At 43.3% G+C, this 16,182-nt stretch overlaps 1 protein-coding gene across 3 annotated transcripts in view; it reads left to right on the top strand.

Moving 5' to 3' along the window:
- Positions 1-16,182, top strand: part of FRAS1 (Fraser extracellular matrix complex subunit 1) — a 408,901-nt gene that overhangs the window by 345,229 nt on the left and 47,490 nt on the right. The window contains exons 48-57 of one of the 3 annotated variants that reach the window (XM_032457269.1): positions 467-591; positions 870-1,010; positions 2,628-2,855; positions 6,409-6,522; positions 7,363-7,392; positions 8,252-8,402; positions 9,981-10,140; positions 11,388-11,556; positions 13,820-14,066; positions 15,268-15,612. In XM_032457269.1, coding sequence (XP_032313160.1) covers positions 467-591; positions 870-1,010; positions 2,628-2,855; positions 6,409-6,522; positions 7,363-7,392; positions 8,252-8,402; positions 9,981-10,140; positions 11,388-11,556; positions 13,820-14,066; positions 15,268-15,612 — 1,710 coding nt within the window. Of the gene's footprint in view, positions 1-466; positions 592-869; positions 1,011-2,627; positions 2,856-6,408; positions 6,523-7,362; positions 7,393-8,251; positions 8,403-9,980; positions 10,141-11,387; positions 11,557-13,819; positions 14,067-15,267; positions 15,613-16,182 lie in introns of those variants that run through there. The other 2 variants (XM_006192889.3, XR_004311717.1) reach the window with 2 other exon arrangements.

Here is a 16,182-nt window from a genome sequence, read left to right as displayed (position 1 = left end):
AAACAAGGCTATGTGTAGCCAGGCCCTATGACTCCAGTGTTCAGATACTAAGCCATCACACAATATTAAAAGTTAGGGCAGGTTTTCAGAAAGGACCACGAGGTGATGGGGGAATATAAAACTTTAAGATTGAGGAGTTTAGAGAATAAGGCAGTGGCTCTACCTTTCACAGCTTTGACCTGCATACAGAAACCCCAAGAGAAAGGAGACTAACACTTATCGAGCACCTGTGTTTGCCCTGGCACATAGTCGAAGCCTAGGTAGTTAACATGTGCTCCCACAGAGCATATGCTGTTGCAGGGGAAAAAACACGAACAACTCTAACACTAGGTCTTAGGGGGCCACACATAAATGCTTTAAGACAAATACGAAGAACTCTGTCTGGTGAGAGTGTGACATTTCCCTCACCTGCGAGGTATGGCTGGCAGTGCAACACCCTTTCTCTGCTTCTTTCTTCTTTTGCCAGGCATCCAGATTAGCTCCTTTTCTCAAGCTGACCTCACTTCAGGAAATGTTCAGTATGTCCACTCTAGTGAGACGGAGGAGCATTCAGATGCCTTCAGCTTTACGCTCTCTGATGGAGTCAATGAGGTGGGTGAGGAGTTCAGTTCCCTCCCTCCTGGGTATTGATTCAGGCAGTCTTCTTTGACTGGAGTGGGAGAGCCACCAGTGCTGTGACAGCTTCATTCTCCTCTGCCCTCAGCCAAAGGCAGAGGCAAAGAGAACTCTATCTTGCTGAAGAGAGCTCACTTCCAGGTTCTGGGTCAGTCAGCCATGCCAGGATGCATGGAAGGCCAGAGAGAGAGCGCCTGCCTCCTGCTTGGGTGGGTGCTTGGGACAGGTGACCCACCTGCACTTTTCCCACGTAGGTGACTCAGACTTTCCACATGACTCTTCGCCCTGTGGATGACTCGCTGCCCGTTGTACAAAACTTGGGGATGCGGGTCCAGGAGGGTGTGAGGAAGACCATCACAGAGTTTGAGCTCAAGGCGGTGGATGCGGACACAGAGGTGAGAGCGCTCCCCCAGCTCTCTGGCTGAATGAGAGGCTGATCTGGTGGCATCTTTGCTTTGTGACTGTGCATCCCAAGGTAGGGTGGAGTGGTAAGGCTACGGTGAGCATCCTTGAAGGATTAAACCCAGAACACACTGTGGCCTTCTGGAAACTAATTAGAGAAACTAATACATTTGAAATCAAGTTGTTTTTAAACCCTTTCTGAAACCCTCAATACATTTATCCTTTCCCATGATTATGTGTAACAGTCATTGTAATATGCTGATTTGTGTCATGATCCATAGCAAATTAGGCAGATGACATTTTCTCCAGTGTTTTTATTAGTCCCTATTAGTGAACAAGCGTTTTCTCCACCTATACACTTTTACCTCCTTCTTCCAGACCTCACTGGTTGACAACTAATTATTGCAATTTAATCATTCTTAAACAACTAGGCTTCATACTGTAAAACAGGGCATGTGGAGACCAAACTCTTACTCGCATACTGCTTTCAGATTAAAGTATCTAACATTCTGACATGATTTAGCTCCCATTAAAAAAGGACTGCACACTTACTACTTAGTTCTATGTATATACCCTTCCCTGTGCCAACATGCATTCATTTATTTATTCACTCTTTTAGCAAATATTTATTACCTACTAAGTGCCAGGTTCTGCTCTGGATGCTAAATACAGCGCTGTGAACAAAACGGATCAAAGTTCCAGCCTGAGGGAGTTTACAACCTTCGGTTAGGGGGACAGACAAGACAAAAAGAAAGAACATAGAATGTCATGTCAGATGTGTTAAGTGCTAAGAGTAAAAATAAGTGAGATAAAGGAGACAGAGACTGACGGGTGTGCTGTTTCAGACAGAGTGGTCAGGGAAGGCTTCCCTGAGGAGCTGATGTCACAGCAGAGAAAGGAAGTGGAAGAGCAAGGCATGCAGTTCCCTGGGAGAATCGCTCTCCAGGCACAAGAATCAGAAGGGCAAAGGCCCTGTGGTCAGGTGTGCTTGGAACATTTGAGATGCAACCCAGAGGCCAAGCAGGAGAAGAGAAGAATGAGACCAGAGAGGAGCCCTGGGACCAGGTCACAGGGGCCTCATTGGCCCAGCTCAGGTCTCGGCATGTTTTTCCAAGTTGGTGGGAAATCATTGGAGAATCCTGAGCAGAGTTTTCTACCTCTTTATTTTTCCTTCTGCATGTCACCCTAGAAGCAGCCATTAGAAATGGGAAATTAGCTTCTGTTCTAATGTATATGGGCTTCTATATATATGAGTTTTGGAAAAATGTGTGTGGAGGGGTAGGATGGATGAAAAAGAAAGGAGTAATTTTAAAAGGCCTAGTTCTTGCCATCCTAGAGGTTAAAAATCTAGGTTTTCCCCTATGACCCTTAAAGGGCAAATTTAAATGTCTTAGTCTTAAAACAGAAGACACTAGGATATAAGTTCAGTTGTAGTAACCAATATAATTTCTCTCCTTAGCTTTATTTTCAGCATCTATAAAGAAGGTGCAATCCTCCTTTTATAGATGTCTTTAGGTTTGGCTACCCTTGATCACCTGTTGACCATCACTCACACCTCCGACTTCTGTTGTACAGTTCCCTTCTCCTCTTGCTTATTGCCTCCTTGACAGGCCAAGTCTGTCACATTCATGGTTGTGCAGCCCCCACGCCATGGCACCATCGAGCGAGCCACCAACAGGCTGCCCTTCCAGCCCAGCTCCACCTTCACCATGGAGGACGTCTACCAGAACCGAGTCCGCTACAGCCATGACGGCAGCAACTCTCTCAAAGACCGCTTCACCTTCACTGTTGCTGACGGGACAAATCACTTCTTTATTATTGAGGAAGGAGGAAAGAAGGTGACGGGCAAAGACAAAGGGGTGGGAGGCACAGCAAGGCATGCCAGAGGCATGCCAGAGGCTGTCCAGATGCAGAACATGGCACTGATTTTTTGTCTTTTTTTAATTAAACTGTAGTTGATTTATAATATTGTGTTAGTTTCAGGTATACAGCTTCAGAGTCTTTTCCATTATAGGTAATTACAAGATATGGAATACAGTTTTCTGTGCTATACAGTAAATCCTTGTTGTTTATTTTATATATAGTGTTGTGTATCTATTAGTCCCATACTCCTAATTTATCCCTCCCCAACCCCCGCTCCCCTATAAGTTTGTTTTCTATGTCTGTGAGTTTGTTTCTGTTTTGTAAGTTGATTTGTATTATTTTTTTTAGATTCCTCATATATCTGATATCATAATATTTGTATTTCTCTGCCTGACTTAATTCACTTGGTATGATAATCTCTAGATCCATCCATGTTCCTACAAATGGCAATATTTTATTCATTTTATGGCTGAGTAATATTCCATTTTGTGTGTGTGTGTGTGTGTGTGTATGTGTATATATATATACACATATATATACATATATACCACATCTTCTTTATCCAGCCATCTGTCAATGGACATTTATGTTGCTTCTGTGTCTTGGTTATTGTGAGTTAGTGCTGCTATGAACATTGGGGTGTGTTTATCTTTTTGAATTAGAATTTTTGTCTTTTCTGGATATACACCCAGGAGTGGGGTTGCTGGATCATGTGGTAATTCTATTTTTAGTTTTTTAAGGAACCTCCAGACTGCTTTACCAACAATGTAGGAGGGTTTCCTTTTTTCCACAGCCTCTCCAGCATTTATTATTTGTAGACTTTTTGATGATGGCGATTCTGACCAGTGTGAGGTGAGACCTCGTTGTAGTTTTGATTTACATTTCTCTAATAATTAGTGACATTGAGCATCTTTCAATGTGCCTGTTGGCCATCTGTATGTCTTCTTTGGAGAAATGTCTATTTAGGTCTTCTGCCGATTTTTTGATTGGGTTGCTTATTTTTTTTATTTTGAGTTGCATGAGCTGTATGTATATCTTGGAAATTAAGTCATTATCAGTTGCATGATTTGCAGATATTTTTTCTGTAGGTTGTAGGCTGTCTTTTCATTTTCTTTATGGTTTCCTTTGCTGTGCAAAAGCTTATAAGTCTAATTAGGTCCTATTTGTTTATTTTTGCTTTTATTCCTTTTGCCTTGGGATACTGTAGTAAGAAACTATTACTGCAATTTATGTCCAAGAAAGAGCAGGGCATTTTTAGGCCAAGGAAAACATTGTTTGAGTTTTTATTCTGTCGCATACTAATTGGCCTTGGGCAAATTGCTTAATTTCTTTAAGCCTCAGCTTTTTAGCTGTAAAATGGGCGCAGTAACAACCACTGGCTTTAATTAGTCTAAGGATCAAAGGAGGTAATCCATATAAAGTCCTTAACAGTGATGATAATTATTGTTGTTATTACTGCTGTTATTTCTCTTTTCCTTTTCACTCACCTTTAATTTTTCTTTCTTCTGGGTTTTTTAATACTATCACATGGTTCTAGATTGTGTCCTGAGCCAGCCAGAGTTTCTCAGTCTCACGAAGAGTTACAGTGGTTAAGAGTACAGCTTTTGCCTCCAAAAGACACTGATTTAAATTTTACCCCTGTCACTTACTGAGTGTCTTTGTCAATCATTTAACCCTTCTAAACCTCAGCTTCCCAATCTGTAAAGTGGGAATGATATCTACCCTTCTGAGGTACTCAAAGCACTTAGCCCAGTGCCTTACACAGGAAACACAGGAAACATCCGACAAATTGTGGCTGTAATCATCACCATTGTCATCATTTTAGGACCAGCTTATGAAACAGGTGAAGATGCTTTTCTCCTGAGGTCGTGCAGCTGTCAAGCTTCTCTTCCTTAAGAGAATTGCTCCCTTTTATATCCAGGTGTTAAAGAAACTTGTAGGATTTCCTTTCCACTATTTTAAATCATTTTTAGTAAGTTTTTTGCAGTACCGTAACCCTCCCCTGGGAATTACTGCACCTCTGGTGAACAGAGGACCCACGGGCACCCCTACATGTCACACATCTGTCTGACTCGGCAGAGGCAGTTTTAGTGGGCAGCGTGCTCCCACCCTACTGTACACTTCCAGAATAACCAAATGGTCAGCTTCTCAGTCCTGCAGTGTTTTTCCTACCTTGATGATGAGTGATTCTTTTCCTGGCAGCAAGATCCTCCTGTACACTTTAGAAACAAACAGCCCATGAGAAGGTCATTCTCAGTTGGCCAAGGTGTCAGTGAGATGGCTCTTGGGATTTCCCTGCCATCTCAGCGTCTGCATGGCATCACCACCTGGCAGGTCATCACATTCCTTTTCCCTCTCCGAAACCGTTCTCTGCTTTCTGATTAGTTTGACTTTCAGAGGAGAAAAAAGATTTCAGGGTGAATCAGCAAGCTGGCCACCCCTCTGATAAACATAAAAGGTCACAGCAGGTCTCCAGAGGGACTGTGTTATTTTGAAAATGGAAATTATCTAGAAGGAATGTTGTAGAAGGTTGAAAAGCCAACATCTTTCTGTGCTGTCTGCCAGCTTGTATCCACTCAGAAATGGGGAGATCACATCAGACTCCCCGTGTTTGCTGTGCATATGTATGTGTGTGTGTATCTGTGTGAGAATGAAATTATAAACTGGAATTTCTTTGCATTATTCCCACAAACACTTTTATTCTGAATTTCTTCTGCCCTCTTCCCCATACAGACAGTTCTCTCTCTCTCTCAAAAAAAAAAAAAGGAAATTAAAAAAAGAAACTGTCTGCCAGGGGGGAGGTGGGTAGAAAGGGAGAGAGACTGGGAGTTTGAGATTTGTAGATACTGACAGGTATTTATAGAATAGATGAACAAGTTTATACTGTATAGCACAGGGAAATATATACAAAATCTTGTAGTAGCTCACAGTGAAAAAGAATATGAAAATGAATATATGTATATTCATGTATGACTGATAAATTGTTCTGTACACCAGAAATTGACACAACATTGTAAACTGGCTATAACTCAATAAAAAAAAATATTCACACACACACACACACACACACACACACACACACACACAAAGAAACTGTCTTCCCATGAAGCGTCTGTTCACATCTGGAAGGATCCTACCTGGAGACTTTGACATTAACATTTTAATGATGAAAACCATGAAAATTTTAACAAGTGTTATTGAAAGGAAAATATTTTGTTTGTTGCTTCACCGCAGGGCAATACTGACCCCAACTAAAGAAGGGCAAGGTGTGCGACAACCAACCTCCACCACTGGTGAAATCCCAGCGGGAGTGCCACCTGCGTCTCGGTTTCTCGTGTACTGTTCCCTCTTGCTTAGTCAGCATTCTCCCTTAAGCCTCATGCCAAGTGGTGATAAGTGATGGAAACTTGCTCAGTTGCCCATTCTGATGCGTCAACAGATTTCAGAGGTTCCAGCTTTGTGGGTCCTAGACCTGACATAGCTCAGATATGTGTGCATGATGAGCTCTCTGTTTTGCTTTCATCACAGGTTATGACAGCAGCCCCTCAGCAGTTCCAGGTAGACGTCCTCCCAGTCGATGATGGCGTCCCGCGAATTGTTACCAACGTGGGGCTCCAATGGCTGGAGTATATGGATGGCAGGGTAAGGCCCTTCCATCTGCCACAGTCACCACTCACGACTTGGGCTGTATCCTGTCTATAACAGTAGGACTAGGACTCCAGTTCAGTTCATGTTTATCCCTCTCTAAGTGAGCTGATTTCCTAAGATTGCTGAGCTCCATGAGTTTGGTTAGAATTGTGTTATAGTTTAAGATATTCTTACAAAGGGATGCCCCACATATACTAGCTCAAACAAGATAGAAGTGTTTTTCCCTCATATTTAAAGGGTGGAAGCAAGTGGGAGTCTAGGGCTCCACGTGACCATTCAAAGATGCAGATTTCTTCTGTCTATTCTTCTGCCATCACTGGGTTGGTGCCGTTCACAGCAGAGCAAAAACTCTTCAGCTATTCATCAATATTCCAGCCCTTGGGAGGAGGAAAACAGAGAAGTGGAGGGCAAGGAACTTCATTTCAAGCGAGTGATACAGAATTTAAACGTGACACTTGCATTCATATTCTTTGGGAAAGAAATTGGTCATCTGGCCCCATCCGTTGCTTGGAAGTCTCTAGCTGGGCAGCGAGGGGCTCCACTGAAAGGTTGTTAACTAGAAGAGGAGGATGGATTTGGGGAAACATCTGGAATTTGCCATAGATGGAAAGGAAGTGAGTTTTTTTGGTAGGTGAGTGTCCTCAGAGGAATTCTAGAAATTTAGAAATTTCTTTCTCCTTTTTCTAACTTCCAATTTGGTTGTGTTAAGATAGACTGTAATTCTCACCTGCTAACATGTCAAGCATTAAATCCCCATCTCCACCCAGACACTCACAGTTCTTCATTTCAGTTTGGGAACTGATTTCTTACTTTTGTGTGTGCTATTTCCTCCAGGTTGTGGATTTTCTCATCTCTGTGGAGCTGGTTGGTTGGTTGTATATGTAGCAATGGTGTGACATAGATTTCCACTAAACTCGTTGGGAGTTTCTAAATGTATGAAACAAAATTAGTACAGCTTCCTCTCATGACCTAGTTGATATTTTTCTCCATCCTCAGAACCAAGCCATTCTCTTCTTGACGCTCTCCAACTGGTGTTCCACCTCCCACCCTTACCCTGCCACAGTGACTCTGATCAAAGTCACCAGTGACCTCGATTTCACCAAAGCCAAAGATCACTTACATGCCCTTATTTTACTAGCTCTAGTAACATTTAATACTGTTGACCATGCATTCTTTTCTCTCAAACCTTTGCTCTCACTAAATACTTGTTGGGTGAATAAACGAGTGAATTAAAAGTTAGTCACTACATCTGGGCAATATTGGGATATCATGTATTTACCTGACTCAGTTCCAAGCATTGTAATCGACTCCTGTAAGGTATAAAGTGGCCATCTCCCCTGTATTGTATCATTCTTTCAAAGTTCCAACCTTCTTTCAAGGCCAAACTCAAATCCCACCATATCAAATCCTCCCTCCCGCAGTCGGAATGGAATGAATCACTCCTGCTCCCCAAAGTGTGTACCACTCTTTCTGTATCTCCCATCATAGCTCTTGCCACAGTTACTTTGCTCATGAGCTTTTCTTTACCAGTAGAGTGTGAACACATCTAGGGCAGAGGCTGGGATGGTTTCCATCCTTAGGCCCTCTTCAATCCTGACAAAGTTTTCCAGGCAGTAAATGCACTCAGTAAATCATTGTCGAACTGAATTAAATCTGAGTCAGAGGGTCTTGTTCCCACTTTATTCCCATCTCAGGAATTAAATTTAATGGGTTTCTATTCCAGGCAACCAACTTGATCACCAAGAAGGAACTGCTGACCATGGACCCGGACACGGAGAACCCACAGCTGGTCTATGAGATAACTGCAGGCCCCAAGCATGGCCACGTGGAGAACAAGCTGCAGCCTGGCAGAGTGGCTGTGACCTTCACGCAGGGTGGGCTCTTGGGGCACTGAGAAGTGGGAGGAGTCTATTCTAACGCCACTCTCCCTCCTTCCTGGTCTTTCTCACAACCACTGCCAGCTACATGCCCCCAACTAACCTGTTTACCAACAAACAGATCTTTTAATTTCTAGCCACTCAACTTTAGAATTTTACTTCTCCTGATTTTTTTCCCTATTACTCTGAATTATGAACCCCCCCCAAATTTATCTTTACCATGCTTCCTCAGCTTCCAAATTGCTTTAGGTTTTGGCCAAGTTTTCAAGAAAGGATCGCATGATACTCTTGGCTTTTCTTTAAAAATGAAAACAACCACCAGACTTTATGAAAGATCTGTGATCCTGTATGGTTTATTTTTTTTCTCTAAGGGTTATGGACTTTTTTTAAGTCTTCAGCAAAAGAAAAACTCAACACAAGTAGATTACTCAGCAGAAATAGTATCCTGTTTTAAATTGCCTCAAGCCAACCATCTTAGTTTCTTACAAGCTTGTCAGAGTCTTCTAGACTTCTTTGGAGGATGGACCCGATTGGGAGTAGTCACGGCACAGCTGCATCTTACAGTTCATGTGCCATGTTTCCTTTTTCTCCCTGTCCTCAATCTGGTGTTCTCTCCTAGCCCCATTTTTAAAAGCAAAAATTTTTTTATTGAAATACAGTTAATTATAATGTGTCGGTTTCTGGTGTACAGCACAATGTCCCAGTCATGCATATACATACATATAATCATTTTCATATTTTTCCATTAAAGGTTATTACAAGATATTGAGCATAGTTCCCTGTGCTACACAAAAGAAACTTTTTAAAACCTATTTTTACATATAGTGGCTAACATTTGTAAATATCAAACCCCCAAATTTACCCCCTCCCACTCCTTTTCCCTGGTAACCATAAGATTGTTTACTACGTCTAAGAGACTGTTTCTGTTTTGCAGATGAGTTCACAGTGTCTTTTTTTTTTTTTTTTTTTTTTTTTAGATTCCACATATTAGTGATATCATATGGTATTTTTCTTTCTCTTTCTGGCTTACTTCACTTAGAATGACAATCTCTAGGTCCATCCATATTGCTGCAAATGGCATTATTTTGTTCTTTTTTATCCTAGCCCCATTTTATCTGTGTCTTGGGTAAGGCCTGTTTTATCCAATCCCAGCTTTTCTTAGTAGCACATACCTTCCAAAGAACCTTTATTTAGAAGGAAGTAGGGGCAGGTATGAGCATATATATGCACAGCAGTTGGGGTCAAAGACTTTTTCTCTACCAGCTCTAAGATTTGCCTTTAACATTCCACAGACATTTATTAAAGTGCTTTTTTGCCAAGATCCTGGGATTCTCATTTCACAACAGCATCTGGGTACTTCCTATACATAAAAACAGATCTTTTGTTACACAGAAGTACCGGATCTTATTTGAAAATCTGGCAGAAACATTTCTTTTTATGACTACTAACCTTTGTGTTCTTAGGAAAATGAGTTTTGTCTGTAGCCCATGAGAAGAATAAACTGGATGTGTCGGTAGGAATCTATGAGGCTGCCTTTACATCCCCAGGTTAATTCAGTGTCTCTTTTTCCTTCAGAGGACGTGAACTTGGGGTTGATTCGTTACGTGCTGCATGAGGAGAAAAGCCATGAGATGATGGATAATTTTCAGTTTCTGGTGAAAGACAGCAAACCCAATGTGGTCGGCGACAATATCTTCCATATCCAGTGGTCCCTCATCAGCTTTAAACATACCAGGTACAAGTGCTACTGGTGTTCCTTCTTGAGAAATGAATGAGTCAGGCAAGCAGGGGGAGTCAGGACGGAGCTCTCTGGGGGTCAGCACTAATCATCTGGCGATGATGGCAGTGGTAACAGTAATAAAAGTAACAATTACACCAAGCATCTCTTGACTCTTCCTAGTGCGTGTAACCAGGCACTGCACTGGGCGCTTGACGCACGTCATCTTGTTTAACACTTGCAGCTGTGAGATGGGACCCGTTGTTGCCGCCACAACAACAAAGCGATAGAGACAGAAAGAGATTCAGTAACTTAGTGGAAGTCACATAGCTAAAAAGCAGTAAAACCAGGATTCAAGCCCAGTGGTCTTACCCATTGTGCTTTGCTGCTTCTCCTGCAAGTATTTTTGCTTCTGTCTTTAAGTTTAAAAGATAATCCAGCAGAACCAATGGGGAAAACACATGCATTCAGTTTCTAAAAATAGTCCCTGGCCCACAATAATGAAGTCTTCACCTTCTGTCTACACTCTCCCTGTTCTCAAGCTCAGATCCTCCCCCTGGCTCCTTTGGTCTTCACAGAATCACGTATCTTTTGTGACAGACTCATAGCTTAATGTAGTCAGCTCTTCAGGATGCTTTTGTAGTCTGTGGGGGAGTTCAGGAGGCAGAGAGGCGCCAATCGGTAAAGCACAGTGCTGATTTTATAGATTAAATTATAACTAGGATTATGAATTTTGTGGGGGAAATAATTCTTTAGGTCTACGTTTCAGAGACTTACTCTTCAGTGAAAACAACTTCATAATTCAGATGAAAATTGCAATTTGGGGGGAAAAAGGATACCAGGCAAACTTGACTTCATGTGCCCCGGATGTAGGCCATTCTACTCTTCGCACACTTGGAGGACCCACTAACCTATTCTAATTACTTAACCACACTTAGAAGAGATTGCTGGTCGTTTCCCTGTGTTCTGAATTATGGAGTGCACAGCTCCTGTGTGCTGTCCATCTTCTGAATGACTTTCAACTCTGTCTGAAAATGGGGCAGATATCATTCTGCATCCACAGTTTCCTTGGTCACCTGGTTCTGGGCCTGCCCCAGGTGAACACATCCCCTCAATGTACACAACCTGACATCTTAAAGGAACCAAATTACCTCTTCTCTGAACTGTCTGACACCAATAACCAACCAGAAGAGACAGGCATTAAACACATGGATTCTTCACAGCCCTGTCAGAATGTCAGAGACTGCCTTTTTATGTGCTTCCAGCTACAATGTCAGTGAGAAAGCGGGATCAGTCAGCGTCACCGTGCAGAGGACCGGGAACCTAAACCAGTATGCCATCGTCCTGTGCCGCACGGAGCCGGGCACCGCCAGCTCCGGCTCCAGGCTCAGCTCCCGGCCTGGGCAGCAGGACTACGTGGAGTATGCTGGCCAGGTAGGTGGGCACAGGGGCCTCGGCTTCCTGAAGCTCCCAGTGGGCCCCAGCCAGGGCTGGGACATGCTTGTCGGTGGCTGTGACACCTTTGCACTTCTTTACTCCACCACCCTATCCATTGGCACCCTTCCTCCAGTAATTGTTCTGTGTCACCTTCCCACAGTGCTTTGCTCTTCACAGTCTGTCTAATCTCCACTGAAGTTTGAACTGCTGTTGAGCTTCTAGCTTCTTGGTCTTTACATTTTGCCTCAGGACCAAGAAAAGTCTCCAGGGCAGCATGTTGACTGCTCAGCCTTTGGTACCCTGACCCTTCCTCCCCCTTCCCTCTACCTGAAGGGAGGGGAGGGAGTAGGAGACCAGCTGGGAAGCTCTGGGAACAGGCTGGGTGAGAGGTGATGGGAGCTTGAGCTTCGTTTATAATGTGACGGTGGAGACAAGTGGGTGGATTCAACAGATGATGAGAACTGATAGGATGCAGCCGTGGAGTATAGAGCAGGGCAGAAAGGAGGGATGGGTGGTGATGCCCCTCACCGGGAAAGGACACCAAAGAGAAGCAGGTTTGTCGAGGGGGTGACCTTGACACTGCTTTGGATGTGTTGAGTGTGAGTTGCTTTAGAGACAATCAGTGGACAGTCCTATGAGTTGGTAGGAGTGCAGAGAGGGGTCCTGGGGTAGATACACACACACACACACACACACACACACACGTACACACACACGTACGCATACACACATGTACACACATATACATTTGTACCTCTCTATGGTACAACAATGGTAATTAGCACCAGGGTGTAAATGAAAAATAAAAGTGAAAGCAAAAGGGAAAGGAGGACATAAGTAGAAAGCGCCCTTGTGGCAGGATGCCCTATGTGTGTCATCTTTTATGTAGGACATAATCCCTGGCACTTACTAGGTATTTATTAAATGTTTTAAACTCAAAGTAGTTTCATTATTCTTACAACATCATAAATCTCTGTAAAGAGAAGTAGGCTCTCTCTTTGAGGCATTTCAGCTGGACCAAGTCTTCTTGTGACAAATTTAAATAAGGAATTAGAGAAGATCAGATAAGCTAAGAAATCTTTCAGCAAAATAAGAAGAAAGAGCTTGTACTTGTGTTTTTCAGGGAAAAACAAAGGCAGTGTGTCCTAGACCTAAATGGAGACCTATGAGTGTTTCATTTAGTTGGGAGCATCTTAAAATAGGGAGCTTAATTAAACTTACTTTGATTAATTGATTAGATGTGGAATCATAATTTTCTGTTGATGGAAATTATGGGTTTTTCAGATTTGTGTGTCCCCAGAGGTTTGGGACCCCTTGTACAGGTTTTAGCTGTCTCTGTTTAAACGAAGTGCAGTCTGGGCCCACTGCCTGCCTTTTCAGTTTGGGCAAACCTGAAGCCCTGGTTCCATATGAGGGTTTTGTCCTCATTTTTTTAAGACAAAGTAAAACTAGAATAAATCCCTGTAAGTTCACAATTGTATGCATATAAGTTAATTTCTCTATTTTGTACCAGGCTAAATTAATTCACATTATAGATCTAGCCATCTTAATGGCTTAAAGGATTTAGTCAAATAGAAAGGCAAAATTCAGTCTAGCTTGTTCGTAATGTAACTTTCGCTGAATTCAAATGCCATTATTCAGTACACTGAGATCCTATGTCAGTTTTGATTGTACCAGTAATACGGTGATGGTAATGAGGATAATGTCTTATTATCCTTATTTGCTCGGTGCTTTGAAATATGCTTAGTGCCTTCACTACCCATTGTCTGCTTTACTCCTCCCAGTAAGTGTGAAATAGGAGTATTATTATTGTTCTGTAGCTGATGAGGAATCTGATGTGTGTGAAGTCTCGTAGCCTAACCCAGCTTGGAAGAGGACCAGGACTTGAGGCCAGAACTTCACACTCCAAGTTCAAAGATAAATAAATATCACAAATACAAGGGGAGCTGAGCAATCAAAGGGCTCTGGCTGTCCTAAGTGCGTTAATAGGACAGGATATGAATAGTTACCTACACGTTTTCTACAGTCACGCATGGTGGGAGCCGCCTTGCCTTCCGTGTCCCTACACAGTAAATGAGCCCCAGTGTACAGATGGGGAATGGGAAGAGGTGATACAGCAGGAAGGCTGGGCGAGAGGACCCAGCGATTTCATCCAGTGCTCTGCCCCGGACTTGGCTGCTCTTTTCCCGCGATGCTCTAGGGGAGCGGAGCCGGGGACTCTGAGGCACAGCTGAACTCCTTGTCGGTTCCTTTGTGGCAGGTGCAGTTTGATGAGCGAGAGGACACCAAGTCCTGCACCATCGTCATCAATGATGACGACGTGTTTGAGAATGTCGAGAGTTTCACCGTGGAGCTCAGCATGCCAGCGTACGCCCTGTTAGGGGAGCTCACCCAGGCGAAGGTCATTATCAATGACACTGAGGACGAGCCCACATTAGAGTTTGATAAGAAGACCTACCGGGTCAACGAGAGCGCTGGCTTTCTCTTTGCACCTATTGAAAGAAAAGGTCTGTTGGTACCAAAGGTGACAAGGAGCTATCGTAATAGCTAACATTTATTGATTCCCTTTTATGTGCCGCGTGCTCATGTACCATATTAACTCCTGTGTAAGTACTTTAGGTTCATTAAAAATGTGCATCTAAATCCCTAGAATCCCCAATAACCATCCTACCTATAGTTAGTACTATCAGAAGGCTTCTTTTCTTAGTTCAAGTTGTTATCACTCCTATTTTTTCTTTAATGGACCCAGAAGACTGATTATATTTGGCCTTGCTAATGACTCATGAACTCGGAATTCTTAGTCAATCACCCAATTCATAGAACATTTAGTAGCCTTTAGTGGTCCAGGAGGGTAGTTACAGTTTGTAAGAACTGACTTCTTGTCTTAGTTCTTGGAAGACAGAAAATGTGCTTAAAGATTTCCGCATATGAATGTCACAGTTAGAGCTCAGATGAGAAATAAACTGTGTGTGAGAAGTAAACACGTGGAAATTAAATCCCCATTCAAAGCCACAACCTGACTGTAAGTGATGATGTCAGATACTTTGTTGCATCTGCTGACCAGGTGTCAGTGCAGCAAACCCTGCAGAGAGCGCCAGCCCAGGGCAATGCAGCATGGAGAACAAGCAAGCCCCGTGACTGCTCGGGGCCGGCCAGCCGAGCCCAGGCAGGCTGTCACCCAGGGAAGTGGCAGCACTAATGAGTACAGTCATTTGTACAGAGAGGCAGCTTTTATTTTATTTGGTATTTCCTTTAAAAACAAACAAACAAACAAACAAATAAGCTTGTTTCTCCCTGGGAGTTAATGTGTGGAAGTTTATTCAGAAAGGCAGTGAACTGTGCTCATAGCTCTGCCTTCAGGACACAATTACTTTGCTACTTAAAGGACCAAGTATGTCTCATATCTCTCCCTCCTCTGTGGTCTTAGATGGTGGGCAATGAGTCTTGTGAATTAACAAAGCACAAAATTCACAGAACAGGAAATCCATTTCAAGTTGTTTGGTGAAGTATCTGGGGTGTATTAAATCCTCAAGTGGTTTATACCACAGGCTTAAGAAACTGCAAAGCAGGAAGGTTTCATGTCAGGGTTTGAGCAGAAATCATGATGGAATATGTCAGAGGAAATAAAGCCCATCAAATTACCAGAGATTTTTAAGTGTGAGAAGTGCTTATTCAAATACTTTGGTTTTCTTGCCATTTTTATTTCAGGGGATTCAAGCAGCATCGTATCTGCCATTTGCTACACAGTCCCTAAGTCAGCTATGGGAAGTAGCCTCTATGCTCTAGAATCAGGCTCTGATTTTAAATCTAGAGGGATGTCTGCTGAGAGTCGTGTGATATTCGGGCCGGGTGTCACCATGTCCACCTGCGACGTCATGCTCATTGATGACAGCGAGTACGAAGAGGAAGAAGAGTTTGAGATTGCCCTGACAGATGCTTCTGACAACGCCCGCATCGGAAGGGTGGCGTCGGCCAAGGTGCTCATTAGCGGCCCCAATGATGCCTCCACTGTGTGCCTGGGCAACACGGCTTTTACTGTCAGCGAGGATGCAGGTAAAGGAGAGCATCTCTGGGTGCCGTCACCCATCTCCTGATCCCTTTCTTGAACAGTGCCCTCTTAGCTTTGAGAATGCCCTTAAGAACATGGAGAATGCCGTTCCTCAGCGACACCATCGTCGGTCTGAGGCACGTTAATGTGAGGCAGCCAGACCAAGAAGGGAAGGCAGTGAAGATTAGAGAGTTCCACCCACTTTTCCTGCTCTGGTTACTGATAGCAGGGAGGGATCTGGCTTTGAGTTCACTAGCTGACCTCTGTGGTCCAGAGGGTGGGCGTGGTGCTAAGTATTTCAGCCCATGAAGGAGGGGAATGTGATCTGTTGAGGATGGAGGTAAATGATTTAGTGTACTGCTAGCTGCCAACACAAATAAATCCCGTAGTTTCAGTGTCTTAACAAATGGAATTTTCTCATTCACATAACAGCCTGAGGCAGTCAGTGGGCAGATTTCTTCTACCCAGTCCTCTTCCCCCTTTTGCCTCCGTGAGGATCTCAAAGTCTCTGACATACATCCGGAAGAGGCAGCAGCTGGGCTGAGTGTCTGCTGATCTGAGCCACCTGCTCAAGA

Source organism: Camelus ferus, chromosome 2 (genome assembly GCF_009834535.1).
Source record: "Camelus ferus isolate YT-003-E chromosome 2, BCGSAC_Cfer_1.0, whole genome shotgun sequence".
Taxonomy (NCBI): domain Eukaryota; kingdom Metazoa; phylum Chordata; class Mammalia; order Artiodactyla; family Camelidae; genus Camelus; species Camelus ferus.
This window is presented reverse-complemented; position numbering and strand designations above follow the sequence as displayed.